This window comes from Drosophila takahashii, chromosome 2L (genome assembly GCF_030179915.1).
Source record: "Drosophila takahashii strain IR98-3 E-12201 chromosome 2L, DtakHiC1v2, whole genome shotgun sequence".
NCBI lineage: Eukaryota > Metazoa > Arthropoda > Insecta > Diptera > Drosophilidae > Drosophila > Drosophila takahashii.
Genome location: NC_091678.1, coordinates 16,803,319 through 16,818,128, shown reverse-complemented (window position 1 = coordinate 16,818,128; position 14,810 = coordinate 16,803,319). Strand labels below are relative to the sequence as shown.

Genomic DNA, 14,810 nt, shown 5'->3' with positions numbered 1-14,810 from the left:
ACTGCTGTTACGTCAGATGTTATTGGTTGGCGGATGTGCGAAGTTTCTCATTTGGATCATTCCACGTGAAACGTGACAGGCCAATTTGGGTCTAATCTCAGAATTAATCGAAATTTTTTTTTCGATAGAGGATTGAAATATATGGGATGGGTTTTTGTTTTTTTTTATCTCTTACCGTTTATTTTAAAAAAATATTTTTGTAAATTAGCTCCGATTTTTCTTTCAGAAAAATGTTTTTAAAAATGTTTGAATTTGAGTTGGCTGGAGCCATTCCAATGTAAAAAAAACAAGAAAGGAAGCTACCTTCGGCCAGCCGAAGCTTATATACCCTTGTAGATAAAGTAATGCTTACTCGGTGCAGTTCCAGGGATTCCAGATTCAGCGTTTATATTTTAATTTTGTTTATACATAAGTAGTCAAGAATCAAAACGCCTACTTCTTACAAAGTTACAATGAATTTTCTTATATTTGTTTGAATACTCCTATGGGAGCCTTAAGATATAGTGGTCCGATCCGGCTCGCTCCGACATATGTACTACCTGCAATAGAAAGAAGACTTTTGGGAAAGTTTCATCGCGATAGCTTTAAAACTGAGGGACTAGTTCGCATAGAAACGGACAGACGGACAGACGGACATGGCTAGATAGACTCGGCTATTGGTGCTGATCAAGAATATATATACTTTATGCGGTCGGAAACGTCTCGTTCACTGCGTTGCAAACATCTGACTGAAATTATAATACCCTCTACAAGGGTATAAAAAATTCGGAATACAAATTATAATTTACCACAGATGAGGTTCCACTTCTCCTGAAGCGACTTTTAAGGATGGAAGAAAAAGTAGCTGTAGCGGAATTTGGACGCTGTTGCAGAAACGCCTTTTTAACGCGGTGTGAATAGGCTATAACATCGATAGGTCGCGCACAACAGCATTTGACACATATTAATGTATCGATAGTCTGGCAACGTTTTGACAGCACGGGTTCACCTCTACTGAAGTTCCTTCTTTTTCGCTTTTCCTGAAATCAAGATGGTAAGCATTCGTTTTGTTCTTCGAAATCGCCGAACATCCGCGTTAAAAATGGCCGAAACCGAATGGGTCCGTTGCCAAAGCGGGAATTGCAGTGCGGCGTGCTCACGTAGCGGAATATTGAAGACGCCGTGCTCCAAGTGCGTTGCTCGGCTGAAAAAAGAAAAAATAATAAATTCCGGTGTTGGATGATGAATCTCGGTGCTAATAAGTTTCCCCTTCCCGCCCGCAGGTGAACGTACCCAAGCAGCGTCGCACTTTCTGCAAGAAGTGCAAGGTCCACAAGCTGCACAAGGTGACGCAGTACAAGAAGTCCAAGGAGCGCAAGGGTGCCCAGGGCAGGCGTCGTTACGACAGGAAGCAGCAGGGTTTCGGTGGTCAGACCAAGCCCATCTTCAGGAAGAAGGTGAGTTTTGATGACTGGGAGAAGTTCATTAGCCACCAGACTGTCGTAGACCTGGAAACCTATCCAAACCAAATCATGATAGACCAGTATATCAGATTAAAGATACTAAAAACCCGACAGTCTTGGTGGCAAGTGTAGAATCTTAAATGGCGCTTCGTAGAACTAAATCGCTGCGCTCTATGAGCATTATGCCTTTTGGTGGGAAAAAACTGTGCCAGATCAAAAGTGTTGTTGCACCGGTGCGGCCGAGAAGGCAGCGTTGTGCGGCATCCTCGCCCACAGCGCCTCACCTGCAGCTTCAGACAACCCAATAAACTAGAAACCACCTTGTTCTCCTTACTAATCGACGATCTTTTCCCCATTTCAGGCCAAGACCACCAAGAAGATTGTGCTGCGTATGGAATGCACAGAGTGCAAGTACCGCAAGCAGACTCCCCTGAAGCGTTGCAAGCACTTCGAGCTGGGCGGTGACAAGAAGCGCAAGGGACAGATGATCCAGTTCTAGGCTCCTTCTTAAAAACCGATACACCTTTTTGCTAACGAAGTGGTTTTAAGTTGTTTTCGCGCCGTCGCATGGCGGCAAATAAAACAAAATAAACTTGTAGACGTAAGCTTTACAAAATGTTTAATTGAAAAGTGTAGCTTTAATAGCTATATCACAAGGTGGGTTTAGTCCTCAGCCAGCCGCTCACTCACGCATTCCATCAGCCAGGATCAGATTGGGAGTGCTGAAAGGAGACGTATGGTTAATATGGAACTCATGAAGTCTATGGAGTCTTACTCTAGAATACGTGGCTCCAGGCCTTCCGCCTGCATTTTCTGTTTAACCGCCGGCGCTGGTACTCCCACTTGAACCATTTTAAAGAACTTCCTGTAGCGCAGATCCTCGCAAGCACGCACTCCGTCGGATTCAGGCAGGGATTCCTGTTCTGGTTGGCTCTCCGTGGGTGGCAGTTTAGAATCCATTACAGAAGCTGATTCTTTGGGTTCCTCTGCCGGCGCTGAAATACTAGGCGCCTCATCCGCTACATGGTGCTCGGTGGGTATGGACGCCAGCTTCGCCTCCAGGATGATGAGGGCGGCCTCTGTCTTTTGCAGTTGCCGCTCCATCTCCACAAACTTTGTCTCACAGCCCAGGGCAAACTCATTGAGGAAGGTGCAAGTGCTGACGAGGAAGTGGTTGACAAAGGCCAGGATGCGCTTCTGATTCAGCGGCGGTATCTAGAAGAACAACTATATCTATCTATATCTTTAGGAAATTACAAGTTAATTTACCTGTGTTTTATCCACATCGCCCGTAATTGCTAAAGTTGCATCCATAATTTTGTTGTTTTTATCAGCCTTCTATTTTTTTTAGAGCTTTTCAGGGTTGCCAGGTTACTACTGAGTATAAATCATTTAATGCCTAACGCTACTCTGAACTAATAACTCGGTATTTCCCGCTAAACTTAACACAGTTAAGTAAGCGCACAATTTTAAAAGTTACGTTTAGAAAAATTTGTATTTAAATAAAGTTCATGCTAACAACCTTAATAATGTAGATTTCATATATATAAAGATTGACGCGAAATAAATTAAATAATAAAGCTGTTCAATTAAATCAAAAAATTCAATTTCTGTTATGGGGCAGTTTTTATGATTCGAAAGTAAACTATTAAACCCGTTCTACTAAATCTATACCTCATTTATGGGATTCAATACTTTTAATAAAAATAAACTCCCATAATTCAAAAACCTTTTAAACAACATAACAATCATTTTGTTTTAAATATTTTATTTATTTACTTTATTATATCTTAACATGAAATGTGTGAATGGTATTTCTTCGAGTATTATGTACTTTTTCTTCGATTTATTATAAAATTATCGTCCAGTTATTATGCATTTCGGTTTTTACTTTTTATTATATATTTATGTATGTATAAACTTATGTGCTGGGTGTTCCTTTAGGACCTGGGATCTTTTCTATATGCTCAAGTCTACAATGAACTTTTATTTCGACTTAGTTAAGTAATGCTTATCGTGCTCTCCTCGGCAACACTTCTGCGGCTTAGGTATTAGTTGAATGCCAGATCGGATTCTCAATTTTGTATTTGTTACAACTCTCTAGTTTGCGGAGAATTATATTATATAATTTTTATTTGCACATATTGTAGGAGAATATCTTTTCGAATTCCCATTCTTTTTCAAAACAAAACGCATGCGTGCAGCTTGTGTTTAACGGCAATTTACGGCAGTGGATTTGTAACGGTTGGAAACGAAAATGCTTTCATGTTGTGCGGTGTAGTTCGCAGATTTAATAAATCAAAATGCTGCCAGCAGCGAAAACTTTTCCAAAATGAAAAGGCAACAGCTTCTTGGCGTTCAAATAGTCTTTTGGTGTTTCTGTTCTGTACTTTTTAAGTTAAAGTTTTGTTGGATATTTGCCACCGTTGCAAACGAGAGCCAGCTGGTCTACAACGTTCTCATCGCAGTTAAATGGTTCTGTTGGGGAATCTTGAAAATCGAAAGGCAGACGCAAGTCAATCGGCTTCTTTTGTAAAACTTTATTTAAAATAAAAATACATGGTAATAAAAAATCAAAAATTTACAGTTAAAATTAGAAATCAATAGATTTATGTATATGTAAATGTATAAATCTGCTATATAACTGAGTGGTTGCTTGCTGGTCAACCACCTCTATTATTATTACCATTATCATCGGCTCATCAGAGTTTTGGATCACTGGGGGATCCAAAAGGTGATTCGGGTTCTTTAGTGTAACAACTAAGGCGTAAATTAAAATACGTAATTAAAATAATAGAGGATTTGCTTGGTGTACACAGATCGCAATCGTTTTTGATTCTGATTCATCGGTTTCGAATATCAAGTTTTGGGTGTAAAGGTGTGTGGAGAGTGTCGGTGAAAGGCTTCACGTAATAATAATAATAATTGGTAATACTAAAACTAATATTGAGTTGCTCGGCTTTCACGTTCAAGTCACATATCTAAATCTGATCATTCAACGTGGATTTCTTGATTAAAATTACGAGTACGCATCCATGGGTAAGCGAATCTAATTTATATTCAACTACGAAATCCATTGGATCAGCGATTGGCGCCAACATTTTGTTTCATTCGTTTAATACTAGGCATAAATTAAATAAATAGCTTAGCGTACATTTTATAGCTTGCCTGCAATTATTATTTATATCTCATCTTCACATGGTCGTGGTTCATCAAGCATTGCGTACTCCCTTGGTAATGACAATAGAAATTATAGAAGCATTCTGCACGTACTAATTTGTTAAGGTTTCGGTTTCGGTTTCGTTTCGACTCGCTACTCGACATAATTAAACCCGCCTTCATCCTAGTCTCACCTCGACTGTCCTCTAATTAATGTTAATTTACAATTTTTCTCGCTCTTTCGCTAATATGGGGTCGGGTTATATGGTTGGTTATATGTATATGCCTTGCTTAGTCTACAGAATTTGATCGTCTACATCGTTACGTAAATGTTTCGTCACACTTTCCTCCGGCTGCAGGGTGCACTGCGTCGCTCTGCAGGGAAGGAAACGTGTCCTGGCACTTGCACAGCGAGAGTGCCTATGAATATGGGAGGCCAGACGATCCGTTCTCAAGTTGCCATGGGCGTAGAATAAGTATATATATATATATATATGTTTTGTGTATGTATATAAAATGTACAGGAAGTCCGACTGATTTATAGGCAAACTATCGCTGTGCAAGTGCTATTACAACTAGAACCGAAAAGAGGGTCGATCTTGAGTTGGTCCCGCACTTTCAGAGACTCACAGCAAGATCAAACTCTTTCATTGCTACGGTGTTATTTTTAACAAATACATAATGTTTATGTGTTGCACTTATTTGTGGTTATATGCCGTTTTATGCATTGCTTTAGAATTACGTTCCTAGATTACGCGACTCTCGTCTGTTACTTGACTCTGTTGCTCTTCTCGAAATGCCGTTTCTCATTTCGAATTTATTCCTTTTTTTTATGTTTTACTTTATAGCAATTGGTTTTAATGTTGGTTTTGTTAGTTTGTGGTTGTTTCTTTCCTCTCTTATTATTGTATGCATAATTGGTTGTTGTTGTTCTCGGTTGAAGTATAATTAAATTTAAATGTATAGTATATTTATAATGTATGTATAATTATTTAACTCGAACTCGCAATCGCTTAGCTGTGAGCTGCTGGCTGTGGATTCTGCATCTGCACTCTGGATACCGAATTCTGAATTCGTTCGATCCGATGACGTGGCCAGGAAGGGGTGCAATCTTTCTTAGACAAACACCTTGGCGAGGCCATCGGCCCCGGCACTGGCGATGTACGGCTTTGTGGCATGGAAGGCCACATCGAATATGCTCTCGTCGAACTTCTTGCGGTGCGCCGTGATCTCCTGCACGCACGTCTTATTGTCCAGGTTCCACAGCCGTATCGAGCAATCGTGCGAGCCGGAAAGCAAGTACAGACCGTGTGCATCGACGGCCAGCGATGTGACCGGCTCTAAATGCGCCACCATCGAGTGCACCAGAGTGCCGGAGGTGTTGTCCCAGAAGCGGATGTGCCGGTCCTCGTGCGCGGTGATCGTGATGGGTAGCGTCGGGTGCGACACCACCTTGTTGATGAACTTCCCCGTGTTGCCGGACATCTCCTGCGCCGCCTCCAGCCGCACCACCTGCTTGCCCGTCTCCGTGTCGTACACGATGCAGTGGGCACTGTTGTAGGCCACCACGATGTGGTCCACCTCGTTGCGCACAAAGTCCACCGAGGAGGGCGCACCCTCCGCCTCGGAGGCCGTGTAGGTGCGCAGCAGCGGCTCCTTGTTGTAGGGCGACCACAGCTTAACCGTTCCATCTGCCGAGCATGAAACAATGTTGCTCTGCATGGTGGTAAGGCCCCACACGGCGTCCGTATGCCCCTCCAGAGTGCCGGAGTGCACGTTCGGATCGTAGCAATCGTACGGATCGATGTTCGGCGACGGCAGCTGCCAGCACTCGATGTTGCCGTCCAGGCCGCCTGAGTAGCATGTCTCGCCGCTGGACGACATGCCCAGGCACAGAACGGGACCCGTGTGAGCGCGGAAAGTATACAGCGGCTCCACATCCAAGCTGGCCGATTTCTTGGCCTGCACCGTCTTCTGCAGATTCCACAGCTTCAGTGTGTGATCCTCGGAGGCGGTGATCAGCACCGGCTCCTCTGGGTGAAAAATAAGTGAGCGCACACCGTCAAAGTGCGAGCGAAGCGTGTACTTGGCGTTCCAGGTCTTGCGGTAACCAGCACCGCCGGCACTGCCGCCAGTTCCGTCCTTGGAGTTTGCATCGTAGGCTCCATCAGATTCGTTATTCACCGTCAGCTGGGCCAGCTCGCCCAGTCCCAACGAGCCGTCTACCTCTGCGGGAAGATTAAAAAATACTGTAAGTACTTTATGTATTGTGCGACTCTTCAAGGAGTACCAATAACCACAGATACTGCTTTAATTGTATTGACTTTTAATAATAGTACTTTGGATTACATTTATTTTTAAAGAATTAATCTTTTTATGAGAGCGTTTTGCAAACAGAGCTTGAATATGATCGATATGTTCGACATTTTGACAATATTGAAGAAAAAACACAAATTAAATATCGAGAAATAGCAAACTTTCGATATTTCATCAAGTTCTACTTAGAAGTAACTATGATCGTAGGATCGTACTTTGGATTTAATTTATTTTTAAAGAATTAATTTTTTTATTAGAACATTTTGCAAATTATCGATATTTTCGATATTTTGACAATATCGATTCGATAATTCGAGAAATATCAAACTGTCGATATTTCCTCAAGCTCTACTTAGAAGTAACTTTGATCGTAGTTCTAGTTCCTAAAAAAGCATACAAAATTAAACAGTATCTGTGATTTTTCATTCTCTAGGTACTCCTTTGACAGTTGAGTGTTTCATATTTGTATTCTAGTCGAAAGCATGTTAGATCTGTTGAAAAGCACCTTCGGTCATGAGATTCATATCATTCAATAGCTGCTCTCCCACATCGGCCTCAAGATCTACGAGCGTAGAAGATAGAGTTGCCAAAGAAACAGAAGCAGAAACAAAAAGCGTAAGACAAGAAGCCGGCCATAAACTAGTATTGATTTCTACATGGGAGTATATAGGAGCTGGGAGCTAAACCGAATTAATTTCGTTATCGCTACGATTTGGCAAACATAAATGCGAGGCGGGCCCATGCGGGAAGAGGGCTGAAGGTAGCAGGCTGCGGGAATTATCAGGAGCAACACCTACCCTCAGTGAGCATATCCTTGCCAGACTTGGCGCGCTTGGCCAGCTTTACGTCCGTGTCATCATTATCGGTGGCCACCATCTCCAGGTCGTCGGATATCTCGTCGTCGTCGGACATTTCGGTGGCGCCCAGGAACTCAAAGTTCGCCATCACAGCCGCCTCGGTGTCCACGATTATTTCATCGATCGATTGTTGCACTTTTTTAGCGGGAGTATGACGGCCTGATGTGAGCAAATTATTCAAATCTCCCAACAGGGGGTCGTAACACAATCACCTACCTTCCGTCTCCGACGCGCGCTTGTTGCTCTCGTTGCCGTTGATGTTTGGGCTCAGGTTCTCGCCGCCAGTGCCGCCGCCAAGTCCGCCGCCCAGACCGCCGCCGCTGCCGTCGTGCTCGGCATTGTTGTTCAGCCCGAGGATCGAGCGCACCCGATTCGAGCGCACATCGATGATGTTGTCTGTGTAGCCGATCTCGGCCAGATACTGGCGCAGCATCTGTCGTCCCTGCCGCCACGTGGTGTTCGAAACGCTGCTGTAGGGCACCTCCGAATCAGTGGCCACCTCTCCGGCCAGTCCGGCGTCCTCGTTTGACGGCTTGAACTCGTTCAGCTGCGGCGGATCGGTGCCGTATTTTAACCGGTAGAACTTGGCCCGCTCCTGGCGCAGCGCGTACTCCAGCATCTTGATGCGGCGCGTCAGGTCCGATTTGAGACTCTCCAAGCACTTGCGCTCTCCGAGGAGCATTGCGATGCGAGCCTGTAAAATAGGATAAGATTGATTACTTAACATTGGATATAAATGCATTAAGATTTGAGGCAAGAAATAGATTTATTTACTGACTCCTCTTAAATCAAAATTAATTTAATCTTATATAAGAATATCAATAGTTTGTATTGACAATAGACCAAGACTATTTAGTATCATATTTACATTGACTGAAATCCAGAAAAATTACTTTTTAAAGTATAATTTTTAATGACCATTTCAGAATATCAATTTATATTTCAATTCAAAAATGATAAAAATAAAAAGTGAAAATTGTAAAATACTAGTGACCATTGTACAAATATCTAGATAATGTGTGTAATTAATCCCAAGTGGAAAGCATTATAGAAAATTAATTAATACTGCTGGTTTAAACTTTCCCATATGGCTTTGTCCCTCTTTTTCCTGCCGTTGCAATCCAATTGCGTTTGTTTGTTTGCTGCGGAGCATAATTGACGCTCCGCTGCGTCAGGCCAACGAAACACAATTAAATTCAATTAATAGTAATACAAAAAGAAAAACTGCAACTGGCACAATTATCTAGAGGGACAACTTCGGGTGAGTGGGGAGTACGGGTGGTACATCTAAGCTAGCTGTCTGTTCAATTAAACGAAATGCGTAAAAACTGCAATGTACCCCGAGTTTTCCACCCCACCCCCTCGTTCCACCCATTTCGTGTTCATTCAGCAAGCGTAGCAACAGACTGCAGTTATGACTGCGCAATTCGCTGAGCATTTGGAGGAAAAATCCAGGGGGTGGATGGATCCGCGGGGCAGGCATTGCACCTGACATAGTTGCTGCGGTGCTGCAAGGTGCGTAAAGGAATGAAACTTTTGCTTTTTCTGCTTCCTCCCTCTTCCGTGCCACAACTATGACGACGACCCCTGCAAAAAAACACAAAAGAGGGGAATTGGGCGGCACCCACGCTCCCACATTTGAGGTCACCTGAATAGTTTTATGTCTATTGATTTTTATACATTTTAAACCAATGTTATTGTCTCCAGAATTTTAAAACAGAATTCCATATTAGAGCTTGAAAATGATCGATACTTTCGATATTTTGACAATATCTTTTCGATAATATCGATGGTTTGAAGGGAAAGCACAAATAAAATATCGAGAAATATTTATTTATTCTCTGGTTAATCGAGAAATAGAAAATTCTATTTCGAAGTAGGATTCCTAATTTACAAATCATTTTTGCTTTTCATTTCTTTTCGATTTCGTTGGACTAGTCTTATAAAATGATTTTTTTACTATTAGTTAAAAGTTTTAATTATTTATTTTCCTTAAATAATTCTGATGAATAAGCGTAGATAATAATAAAAAAACTATGTGCTAAAATAACTATTTTGGAATTTCTCATGTACTTATCGTTCGTGCTAACAAGTATTTTAATTGCAAAATTCCTACTTTTTTGGAAGCAGTTGTAAATGAGGCAAGCACAGAACCAGAACTAACAACAATAACAATTCGCCCATGCTAATAGTAACACAAATCAGGGAGTGCGAGCGGGATCGACACTCTTTTGCGCTGCTGCTGCTAATGGAAACATGTTGTGCATTTAAATTACCGCACAATGGCATTTCGTTTGGCTCCTTAAGCTGGCTAATTAAAACCAGCGCTAATATTGCGGATATTCGGAATAGATGGGCGATGGAGCCAAAAGGGCCAGGTAACACACGCCAACGCCTTTTGAGCAGCAGGCTCTTCACAAATCGCTTCGCGTCATGCAACTAGTTTTTATATTCGCCATGTATCCGCAATTAGAAATTACGAATGCCATGACAAATGCGCATTTGTAACTTAATTGCCCCAGAGAAGCCAGAAGATTTTGATTTACAATTCTCAGGAACGCATTATAACAAAAGAGCCAACTCTTGGGCTTGGAATTATTCATTGCATAATACGGCAGGGAAATGCCTATATTGCACACATGGGCGTATAAATAGAATTATTAATACGACAAGTGCCAGCGGCGTTGGTTTTTCTAATCTGTAAATGCATTCGCACACAATTGCGATGGCAAACTGATTGAAAATATATTAGCAGCTGTCGCGTCTTTTTTGCTTACAGTGTTGGCAGAATGACAAGAGAATATCCAAAAATGTATTTGGTAATGTAATTCCTTTTAAAGTGTTTAATATTATTTTAAAATGTATTTTTAGAAATAAATGAAGAGCAAATTCTAAAATAATTATTTAACAATTTATATTTGGTTTATTTATGGACATTATTGTAGGGGTTGTTTTCCATATTTGGTATTTCACAACAGAATGAAAAACGACAAGGAAATAAAATTATGTGAAACTTTTGAAAAATGTTTTTAAAAAAGTGTTCTCTTGCGTTCTTAAAAATACAACCTACAACGGTTGTATAATTTTTGATATACAGGTAGGTATTACCAAAAACATTTTCATAAGGTTGATAAGGTTATTAAAAGCGTGCTTAAAATAAGTAGAATCTGACCACTGTGCAAGTTAATTGCCTGACAGACGCGACAGCAGGAAAAGCCGGCCGAGTAGGAAGTGGAAGTGGAAGTGGATGCATTCATGGGAAGACCGGGGAAACAGAGATTCATAGAGACAAGGACGTTGCATTCGCAGCAGTCGACACTGACACACAAAGAGCTGTGCTGTGCGGTGAGGATGGGAAATATAAATAGATGCAGGCAGGGAACGAATCCACGACTGGTGAAACAGACCCAGCTAAGATGGCGTCGCCTCTGCCCACCCGAACCCGGTTCATTTTGGCCAAAACGCCAAACGAGGCGAACAGGTTCATAAATCGCGGCGACAAATGTGCGTTGTTAACTCGTTTTTTTTTTTTGCTTTTTGTCTTTTTGCCATGCCATTTTCCACTTGATGCAAAGCAGGGAGAGAGATTTGAATGTCACGTTGCATTTAGACCGTAACGGATTGTTAGCAGAGGGTGGTGGGGGGTGTCTCGTTATCGATACCGGTCGTTATCGGGCCGCTTGACAGGTGAAAGCGATAGGGCGTGGGTCGACATTGACACTGACGACGGAGTGACGGAGGGGGATGGATCATCTCTCCTGATGAGTTAAAATCATCCTCCCTGCGGGTACAATTTTTTTTTTTTTGGGGTAAAGGCTTTTTTTTGGGGAATCGTTTGCCGTCTGCGACAAACAGAGCATGAATTCGATTACGGCAATTGCTCAACTCGATTCGCTTGCATGCAGACAGCCAACCCTGTGGGGCTCCTCTTGGCCGTTTTCCTTGCATGTTCATGCATTAGCGCCTCGAAAAATCATTGAAATGGAAAGTAAGCTCTCGCTGTCGATAAACAAGGACCTTTTAACCCTTCGACTGACTTAAAAAACATGCTTGCCAAATTGATTTTGTATCTACGATTTCGTGTGTAGTACTAAGGTGTTATTTGTAAAATATATTTCATTCTGCTTTGAGTCAGCCCTGTTCCTTTTTAAATCAATAGTCTAATGACAAGCTTTTTTAAAGAAAACTTAAGTACAGGTTAGAAAATAAAAATCTAAATTAATATTTGAGATACTAAAAAATTCTGATAATACTGTAGAGGAGAGTAACTTTCTAAGAAATCGCGGTCTATCGAGGAAAATCGAGTAAATTTCCGCTGTTCTATAGTATACGTAAGAAGCAGATGATGGGCAGAACAATTCCCTATGCTCACTTAATAGGACCCTGCCGACGCTGCTCTAGAGTATTAGCAAAATTCTTAAAGGAAAATATTTACAGATTATTTTCTGCCAGCAAAGAAAACTAGTTTTAGAGGGAGAATCGCTTGGAAGACCACTCACCTGCAATTCGGCCCTGTCCACGTCCCACTGTGAACGCTCCAGCTCGAAGCGCGACCACTCGTGCTGGATAAAGTGCAAGATGCCCGGTATTGTGTACTGGGGCGTCGTAGCCTGCTGGTTGTTTGGTCCGCCGCCGATCATCCCGTTGCCGCCGTCGTCGCCGCCCACGTTGCCCATGCCGCCGCCGCCGCCGACCAGGCCGCCCACATTGGCGTTCTGTCCACCAGCGTTGAGACCGCTGATGCTCAGACCGCCACTGCCGCCGCCGCCGCCGCCCAAGCTGTTGGACAGGACGCCGCCGATCGAGGAGTTGGCACCGCCCACTCCGCCGCCTCCGCCAAGGACGCCGGCTCCTGCCGCACCGCCAACCGGCTTGTTGTTGATGCCAGCGGTGGCTCCCGAGTTGGTGCCCATTGGTTCACGTCGCTCTCAGTGGCTGTGCTGTCGGCCGGGTGTTGTAGCTGCTCCTGATCCTGTTCTCCCGCTGCTCCTGCTCTCTCCAGATCCTTTTAATCGTGGCTTGCCAGCTGTCTGCCTCCGGGTGCCCAGTGCAAAGTCCTTTGTTTTTTTTTTTGCTCTCTCGAACTTGTTTGCTCGCTGGTCTTACGGTTGGTCCTGTTTCGTGTTTTTTTTTTTTTGGTTTGGGATAGAAAAGCAAAGTTCCGTACATGAGACAAATGAGGTCATTGAATTTTCCGAGAAAGGGGAGAAGGGGGAGGAGGCAACCACAGGACACTCGCTGCTGGTTGCCTCCCTCTCGCTCGCACCCTCTCTATGTACTACTACTACGCTCTCTCGCACCGGAACCGCCCCCACCCCCACCGCCCCGCTCTCGTTCGCAACTCTCTTTACGGTACACGCGACTCTCTTTTACTCTCTAGTGTTGCCAACGGCGCTTGGAAAAAGCGTAAATTATAGCACAAAAAGCGGTGAAACAGCTGATGTAACGCAGGAGTTGGGAGTTTTAACAATTGTATATTCCACACTTTCCAAATGGCGAAAATTGGTAGGAAAATTAAACTGACACACACACGCACGCACACACTCACCAAATCGCAGGGAAATTTGAATGGCACACACACAACCACGCACACGATGGGGATTTCGATGGGGTTCTTACTTTTCCTCTTTCTTTTTTTTTTGTTTAATTATTTTTTAACTTTTTCTAGCTGTCCAGCAATGGGTTGTACTGCGTATTCGCTTTTCGCTTCCTGGGCAGCCGCTGCCAATGAACTGGAACCTTATTTAATAGCTTCTGCTCGTTTACTTGACAATTTTGTTTACTATTTACAGCTTTTTCCAAGGAAACGTTGTTGCTACACTTTTCGCCCGATTCACCGTATTGTGTGCGAGAAGAGGAGCAGACGAAAGTCGAGGTGGGGAAGAGGAAGAGAGCGGAACCCGGGCAATTAGATTAGGCCGTAATTTGGTGCATAATTGTGCCCGTTTGCAATTACTAATTAATTAAGGCGAACAACGCTGGGGCGGCGTTGCACACAAAAAGTCGATTCGATTCGGCCGCACATCAGAATGTTTGGCCTGGAACTCTGAAATAACACACAGAGTTGCAGCGCCCGCACAGCATTCGTCTCGCTCGCACTCGCGCACCTGCCGTTCCGTCTGGGCCCTCGTATACGGCCGTCTCGCTCTGCGAGTCTATATACAAAGAAAAACACACACACACAGGCACAAGCGTACGCATACGCCACAGCCGAGTTAATTTCACTTTGCTGAATTTGGCGTGTGTTATTTTATGATTTTCGACCGCGTTGGCGTTGCATGGCCGCCTTGCGTCGCTTACTTTGCGCTTTACTGCACCGCTTGGCTGTATTTTGCAATTTTCCTCTTGATTTTCATTGGTATGGTATTCACGCGTAATGTAATTCTTAGAGCTGAAACTAGGGATGTCGGAAAAATATCAGAACATCAATATATCGATATTTTTCCTTCAAGAAATACCATCCCGATATTTTTTGGGCCGAAATATCGCATGAAGATGTATTTTGGTTATGATATTTCCGTTATTTTATATTAAAAACTAGTACTAGTCAAGTTATAACCATGTTGTGGGATCGGTTTTCTATCGATAATACTAATAGGGCACTGTCGCGCCTTTATTTGAATTTTTAAAATTTCTGCTGAATGACACCTTGTTTCTACTTTTCAAAATGGAAATTGTATTTTTAATAATAATTTCTTTGACCCCACACACTACTTTTATTGTAATTACAAGAAGAGAAGAAAAGACACAAAGAAATTTTATTCGATACCATCAAGATATCTTGAAATTTCACAGGTGATTTATCGAATAGTCGAAGAGTACGGAGATTGTCACTGATTGGAGGGTGTATTTGCTAACTTTGGGTTGTGCATTAGCTTAATAATGTATACGCGTTTACAGCCCCTGTTATCTGAATGTTAAGTCTCCGGTCTCCGCCTACTAGAAAGATATCGCTACAGTGCAATTAATTATCCAGATCACTGATGGATTTCTTATAATAGATATGTTAACCTCGCATGATCACTGATCATGATTC

General features: G+C 42.8%; 3 protein-coding genes across 8 annotated transcripts; 1 reads left to right on the top strand and 2 right to left on the bottom strand.

Annotated features, from left to right (window-relative positions):
* Positions 1-903: 903 nt before the first annotated feature.
* Positions 904-2,047, top strand: RpL36A (ribosomal protein L36A). Its single transcript, XM_017157728.3, has 3 exons — positions 904-1,033; positions 1,263-1,436; positions 1,804-2,047. Exons 1-3 carry the CDS (start codon positions 1,031-1,033, stop codon positions 1,939-1,941), a joined length of 315 nt encoding a protein of 104 aa, XP_017013217.1. The 5' UTR covers positions 904-1,030; the 3' UTR covers positions 1,942-2,047.
* Positions 2,036-2,839, bottom strand: CCDC53 (Coiled-coil domain containing 53). The gene is made up of 3 exons (XM_017157727.3): positions 2,712-2,839; positions 2,218-2,657; positions 2,036-2,164 (listed from the first exon to the last, which is right to left on the bottom strand). Exons 1-3 carry the CDS (start codon positions 2,754-2,756, stop codon positions 2,125-2,127), a joined length of 525 nt encoding a protein of 174 aa, XP_017013216.2. The 5' UTR covers positions 2,757-2,839; the 3' UTR covers positions 2,036-2,124.
* A 1,131-nt stretch (positions 2,840-3,970) lies between these two features.
* Positions 3,971-14,207, bottom strand: Cka (Connector of kinase to AP-1). 6 transcript variants are annotated; one of them, XM_017157776.3, is made up of 5 exons: positions 14,075-14,206; positions 12,274-12,888; positions 7,991-8,468; positions 7,715-7,933; positions 3,971-6,829 (listed from the first exon to the last, which is right to left on the bottom strand). In XM_017157776.3, exons 2-5 carry the CDS (start codon positions 12,685-12,687, stop codon positions 5,718-5,720), a joined length of 2,223 nt encoding a protein of 740 aa, XP_017013265.2. In that variant the 5' UTR covers positions 12,688-12,888; positions 14,075-14,206; the 3' UTR covers positions 3,971-5,717. The 6 variants fall into 6 exon arrangements, with proteins under 6 accessions (XP_017013265.2, XP_017013267.2, XP_070075716.1 ...); XM_017157778.3 differs by having other exon boundaries at positions 7,715-7,909; XM_070219615.1 differs by lacking the exon at positions 14,075-14,206 and adding an exon at positions 13,731-13,747.
* Between the last annotated feature and the right edge of the window lie 603 nt (positions 14,208-14,810).

Bases quoted from the DNA above. Each gene is read 5' to 3' on its own strand.
- RpL36A (XM_017157728.3), top strand. The intron at 1,437-1,803 runs GTGAGTTTTGAT...TCCCCATTTCAG, and splicing joins AGCCCATCTTCAGGAAGAAG to GCCAAGACCACCAAGAAGAT.
- CCDC53 (XM_017157727.3), bottom strand. From the start codon at position 2,756: ATGGATGCAACTTTAGCAATTACGGGCGATGTGGATAAAACACAG. The intron at 2,658-2,711 runs GTAAATTAACTT...TTGTTCTTCTAG, and splicing joins GCGATGTGGATAAAACACAG to ATACCGCCGCTGAATCAGAA. The intron at 2,165-2,217 runs GTAAGACTCCAT...GTCTCCTTTCAG, and splicing joins CTGGAGCCACGTATTCTAGA to CACTCCCAATCTGATCCTGG.
- Cka (XM_017157776.3), bottom strand. From the start codon at position 12,687: ATGGGCACCAACTCGGGAGCCACCGCTGGCATCAACAACAAGCCGGTT. The intron at 8,469-12,273 runs GTGAGTGGTCTT...CCTATTTTACAG, and splicing joins TGGACAGGGCCGAATTGCAG to GCTCGCATCGCAATGCTCCT. The intron at 6,830-7,714 runs GTAGGTGTTGCT...ATCTTCCCGCAG, and splicing joins CAAGGATATGCTCACTGAGG to AGGTAGACGGCTCGTTGGGA.